General features: G+C 31.0%; 1 protein-coding gene across 1 annotated transcript; it reads right to left on the bottom strand.

Moving 5' to 3' along the window:
* Nucleotides 1-2,400: 2,400 nt before the first annotated feature.
* Nucleotides 2,401-4,452, bottom strand: LOC125493817 (protein FAR1-RELATED SEQUENCE 5-like). Its single transcript, XM_048637340.1, has 4 exons — nt 4,371-4,452; nt 3,016-3,186; nt 2,527-2,918; nt 2,401-2,406 (listed from the first exon to the last, which is right to left on the bottom strand). The coding sequence occupies exons 1-4, from the start codon at nt 4,450-4,452 to the stop codon at nt 2,401-2,403; spliced, it is 651 nt and encodes a 216-aa protein (XP_048493297.1).
* Between the last annotated feature and the right edge of the window lie 2,439 nt (nt 4,453-6,891).

Here is a 6,891-nt window from a genome sequence, read left to right as displayed (position 1 = left end):
TGATTTGGATTTCCAACTTTTACACCACCAACACTCTCAACATCTTCCACAACCAATGCTTCACCAACCTTACCAATAATACTCTCAACTTTCTCCTTAGCGCTAGTAAAAGCAAGATCCAATTCATACCTTGCATTAGGATCAGATTGACTAGCTGTTATCAAACGGACAAAATTCCTTGTGATTTGCGCTCTCCAAACAGAAGAGGACACAGAATCAGAATCCCTAGCTTTCCTCTCTTCTACTTTCGAGCACATAACTGATCGTGTTCACCTCGCCAAAATGTACTGATCAGGAATTTAATCAACACAATGCAAGTGATAAACACGAAGAGAGTGGAAACACAAAACCCCAACCTCGCTATAGTAGTTGCAAGTGCACTCAATGTGATGTGTTACTTCATTGTAACCAACTTGATGCATGATCAAATCAACATCAGGACGACCAATATGGTATATAACAATGGGATGTTGACGAAAAAAAATACCTTCTAACCACACTCAGTTCCTTTAATAAACTCATCTTCAAAAATCTTATAAACCTCAGTTGTGTAAATCTGACTCGCATGTTCCAACAACTTCAAATGAGCAAATGCCAAATGTCGGTTACCCTTATTACATTGGAAATGACCATTTTCCTTACTTCTCCATTCACCAATGACATCAAGAAATAAGTTGTAGAAATCACATAAATCGTGTGTCTTACAGAGTCTCCTTTTCACAGATTTATTTGTTGTCTCACTTCTTTATGAGGAAAGAATACCACCATAAAAGAACTTCTTAGAATATGCAGAGCACCACTTCTCCCTAAGCTCATACAAATCATTGAGCCACTTTTTTGTAGAACAATTAAATTGAGTCATCATCCTAGAATGAAAAATAACAAATCAGAGATAATGTTCTAATATAACAGCATATGTTCTTATATTAAAGTAAAATGTTCTAGAGCTAAGCTATAACATGTTCTATTTATAAAACTAAATTGTTCTAAACTCTGAAATGTTCTAGATTATATTATGGCTTGTTCTACATCAGATTCATTATGTTCTACATATAATATTCTATCAATTAGATAAGTTCTACGTTTTATGTTCTATTTTATGCACTGAATGTTCTATTCTTATAACATGAATGTTCTATTTTAATTTAAAAAACTGAATGGACAACTATACAATTTCTATAATTTATGTTCTATTTCAAAAGCTGAATGTTCTATCTTATTGCCTTGAATGTTCTATTACATATGTTCTATCTTCAAAAACTCACTGAACAATTAGATATGTTCTACGTTTTATGTTGTATTTTATGTACTGCATCTTCTATTCTTATAACTTGAATGTTCTATTTCGTGAACTAAATGTTCTATTTTTATAGTATTAAATGTGTTCTATGTTCTACAAAAATAAACAGTTGTTCTAAATAGAAAAATATATGTTCTACATCAAACAGTTGTTCTAAATTGTTCTAAACTCTGAAATGTTGTAGATTATATTGTGGCTTGTTCTACATCAAATTCATTATGTTCTACATATAATGTTCAATCAATTAAATAAGTCCTATGTTTTATGTTCTAATTTATGCACTGGATGTTCTATTCTTACAACTTGAATGTTCTATTCCTATAACTTGAATGTTCTATTTTCATTTACAAAACTGAATGGACAACTATACATGTTCTATAATTTATGTTCTATTTCAAAAGCTGAATGTTCTATCTTAGTGCCTTGAATGTTCTATTACATATGTTCTATCTTCAAAAAGTCACTGAACAATTAGATATGTTCTATGTTTTATGTTCTATTTTATGTACTACATGTTCTATTCTTATAACTTGAATGTTCTATTCTTCTAGTATTAAATATGTTCTATGTTCTACAAAAATAAACAATTGTTCTAAATAGAAAAATATAATGTTCTACATCAAACGCACGATTGTTCTACATTAATACACATTTGTTCTAAATAGAGAAACACAATGTTCTACATAAAAAAGCAATGTTCCTTTTTTGACAGAAATATGTTCAACATATAAACACATCAAATGAGTAAATAAAATAGCAGAAGAATCAAATTATACCTTTGCCAATAGAATTCGAACTCCGCAATTGTATCACTGTACTTCAAAACAGTATTAAAGACATCAACAAAATCATCTTGTGCCCTCAAGTCTGGAATGTTCTTCTTTGAATTCTGACCAATATGCCAAGTACAGAGACGATGGTTCACTGATGGCAAAACAACTTTCAATGCTGCTGCCATTGCTGCACACTGATCAGTCATCATAGTGATTGGTTTTTTTCCACCCATTATCTCACAAATGAATCAAATAGCCAAACGAATGAATCAGTTTTCTCATTGAGCAAGAAAGCACATCCGAACATGATATTGTTCGTGTGATGATTCATTCCTACAAACAATGCACATATCAACTCATACTTATTTGTACGATATGTTGTATCATGAATCACAACATCACCAAAAATCAAATAATCCCTTTTCATCCTCCCATCTCTAAAAAAAAACTAACCAAATTCCCACAATTATCCAACTGCACATCATAATAAAAATCAGCCTCACTTGCTTGCCTTTGTGCAAAAAACTTTATCAACTGATTTGAGTCCGAAAAATCAATACTTTTAACCTTCTCACCAGCAAGAGCATTATAGACATCACTAGCAATAAATCCTAGGTTAGGAGAACCCCCAACTTCTTTCCTCATAACCCGAATAGCATCTGCTACAGGAATTCCACTTCTCTTCAAGTTCGAAATAAATGCCAACTGCTCAGAATGCACTAATCTATGTGACCTAATATAATGACGCACATGAAGTGGAACCATTGCATGATTATGTCCCATAACATGTGCAACCAAAGTATAAACATATACCATCTTCATCAACATGAAATTGCACATAAGCCCTGCAACCATTTCTATAATCAACTTTTGAATACGATTTATGTCCTACATTATTCACATTCTTGAAACCAGCCCTCCAAAAAACCATTTGTCTCATACAAATACTACCATCTTTGACCCTGCACCTTGTTTTACCCTTACGAACACCAAAACCAAACTTAAAAGCATAATCATTATACAATTCAAAAGCTTCTTCATCACTTTTCACTTGCTTCTGTAGCAACTCGGATTCAGAACCTTCCTCAAACTCAACAACATAAGTCTTCTTCCCTAAAATGACAAAAATAAAATAATAATGACAGGATGTTCTACATGAAATCAGTAGGTGTTCTAAATGAAAATAACAAATGTTCTTTTTCATATATGTACTGTTCTTTTGCATATATGTATTATGTTCTACATAAAATCCATATATGTTCCAAATAAACACAGACAATGTTCTAACACCAAAAGCTAAATGTTCAAAATGAAAAATGTTCACCTCAAAACTGATTAAGTTCAACAACAATAGCAGAATTACTTTAAGCATGTTCTACTTTAATTGGCAATATGTTCTAAATTTGAGCCTTACATGTTCAATTACATATGTTCTATTTTCAAAAGCAGAATGTTCTATCTTATTGCCTTGAATGTTCTATTAACAAAATATTCTAATTGTATGCACAGAATGTTCTATCATATATGTTCTATTATACTATATTATTTTCTATGTTCTAAGTATATATGCTAGATGTTCTATACTGAATGTTCTACTTTTATGACATATATGTTCTATTGTATATTATTTCCTATGTTCTAAGTGTATATACTATATGTTCTAATTTATTGAGTAAATGTTCTAATTGTATGGACTAGTTGTTCTACTTTTATCATATTAAAATGATAATATGTTCCAAATTGCACTATGTTCCAAATCAAACGAATAAATGTTCTAACACCAAAGCAATAATGTTCAAAATGAAAAATGCTCATGTCAAACTGATTAATAATTTTATTTTTTAGTTCAAACTGATTAAGTTCAACAACAATAGCACAATTACTTTACGTGTTCTACTTCAATTGGCAATATGTTCTAAATTCAAAAGCTACTTGTTCTAATTCAATCACCTATGATGTTTTATACATTTATATTCAATTATCAACTGATTCAAAAAAATTCAGCAACAACACACAGAAAAATTTATAAAAATTGTAAACACATGATGTTATGAAATTACTTAAGCAATCAAAATCATTCAATTATTCAAAAACTTACCAATTGATTTTCAATTACTAACAATTGAATTAGCAAATTATGTAGAAGAATTGACAATACAACCTACAATTCAAAAAACAACATGCAAGTCACAAAATTTAGCAACAACATAATCGAATTAGGCAACAACGAACAATAAATTGCAAAATCGAACAACAAAAAACCAACAATAAAGCAATTGAAATCATTCAAAACTTACAAATAGGTTTCGAATTAGGCAAAATTGAATCACACAAATCTTCTGTCGAACTTCCAACAATAGCAGAAGCTAAATTCGACATTTGATCACCTAAATTAACAAAAATCGACGAGAGAAGTGCAAAAACCGATAATGAAATCAATAACAATTATAAGCGAACAGAGAAGATTGGAGAAGAGATAGAAGTTCGAACATAATAATGATCAACTGAAATAAATGTTCTATTTGGTTATTTCGCGCATTTTATACTTTTCTAATTTAACAAAACGCGGTCGTTTTGGTACCAGTAGCACAGTGTGCTACGTACTCCTGGGAGCACAATAAAATTTTCAACTATTATTATCATTATTAGTCTGTAAATATATTCAATAAACCATGCGAGACGTGTTGATGGTTGCAGCAATGATCTTTTCTTGGAAAGTCGGAGGAACACCGGGAGAAAACCTTAATTGCTCCTCACTAGAAGAAAAAGCGTTGGCATAGTCGAATTCATCAACTGTTTTTACATACACCACATCTGATTTCTTAATTCTATCGGTTACGGTGCCTATTTCTTTACGATTTGGAAATTTCGTACATTCGTGTAGTTTATTTTTCAATTGCGAATTCAAAAAAAGTGCACGCTCAACCAAAAATTCTTCGGGAATATCCATTTTCAAACAAAATATTTTTTAATAGAGAACATAGAAATGTATGGTAATTGATGATGTATACTCTTATGTCTTAATACTTATATACAAAAGAAAAGACAAGAAGATGTGAGTACGTATTATATGTTTATCCTACCAAGAAAACATAAGACTCGTAATTCCAAGCTTTTGTCAAACAAAAAAAAGATTCTGCACATATATCTCTTAGACATGAAAACTGAGCTAGTCATCAACAATTTCCTAACTAATTAGGGAGTCATATATTGAGGGTTACAAAATGAGGCGTGTTGTTTTTCTCTCTCAATCTTTTTTAAAATGTAATTGGGTCTTAGTTTTGAACATTTTATCTTATTATGGTAAGTTGTAGATACATGTATTTGATCTTAATTTTGAACATTGTTTTTTATGCAAATGAACATGTTCAGAATTTTGAAATAAAAATACATTAAATTTGGTACTTAATTATTTTTCAAAATTAAATGTCAGTTAAAGTAGGGAAAAAATAAGAACATCGAATTTATTAAAAATGTACATTTGATTTTAATTTTTGTATATTGGATATTAGGCGAAAGAACATATGTCAATGTATAGTTAAGTCTAAATTGTACATTGAATCTATTATTGAACATTTTGAATACTTCAAAAGTACTTTAAATTTGGACCCTATTATCGAAAATCAAACGTCCATAATATTGGCAAAAGAGAAAGAATTTCGAGTTAGTTGAAATATACATTTTGTCTTAGTTTTTTAACATTGTGTATTTTACAGTTGTAATTGTTATATTGGTAAATTCTAAATGTACATTTGATCATAATTTTCAACATTCTATCTTAGCAAGTAAATATTTTGAGTATTCAGAAAGAACATTAGATTTGGGCTCTATTATCAATTAACAAATGCAACTGAAATACGACAACGCAAAAGAACTTAGAGTTCATTAACAGTTACTTTTAATCTTATTTTTTGAACATCATGTCTTAGGTAAAAAAAGAAAGGATAAAACTTGTTTGACTCATTCGGTAGATTACCCACTAGTAAAAAAAATTGACTGTAAGGTGGTATTGGACTCAAAATTAACAAATATTTTTTTAATGATCTATTAGGAGTAGATAATCTACTTATTTACCCAGTGGGTAGATGTAGTTATGTTCATAAAAAGACATATGTTGCAGCACTTCTTATTATAGTATGAAATTATAGATGCACATTTGATCTTAGTATCGAACATTGTGTCTTACTTTTCTTTTGTTTTTTGGAAGGTCGTGTCTTACTTAATGGAACATTGTTTATTACATAAAAGAACGTTCTAGAGTTGAATTGGATCCCTTGACTAAAAAATCACGGACGCTTTTTTTTTTTTACTTAATGTTCATACTATTTACGCTTTTTTCACAATATACCCCTGACAATTTTTTTTTCACCATATACCCTTTCGACTTTTGAAATTCACCATATACCCCCCCCCCCACTTTTCAAAAAATACGTTAACCTACCCTTAATGACTAACAACATTAAACTCCGTTAGTCATTAACCCCTAAATCATCCTTTAATCCTAATTAAATACAACTTAAATCTAACCATAACCCCTAATCTAATATCCTAACCCTAAACACCCATCCCCACCCTAATCCTAACCCTAAGTAAACCCTAACTATCTCTCCCTTATCCACCCCTAGGCCACCAACCCAACCTCACCCCCACCTGCCCCCAACCCAACCCCAACCTCACTAGCCTACCCCGTATAGCTCCATATCCCACTCCCCCACCCGTGCGCCTCCTACCCCCACTGATTTTCGTACCCCACCCTACTGGATTTTCGCACCCGATTGAATTTAAAATGCGCAATATACTGGATTTTCAAAACTCATA

The sequence above is a fragment of the Beta vulgaris genome, chromosome 9 (assembly GCF_026745355.1).
Source record: "Beta vulgaris subsp. vulgaris cultivar EL10 chromosome 9, EL10.2, whole genome shotgun sequence".
NCBI classification, from domain to species: Eukaryota; Viridiplantae; Streptophyta; class Magnoliopsida; order Caryophyllales; family Amaranthaceae; genus Beta; species Beta vulgaris.
The sequence above is the reverse complement of the archived record's forward strand: the minus strand, read 5'-3'. Positions and strand labels throughout refer to the sequence as shown.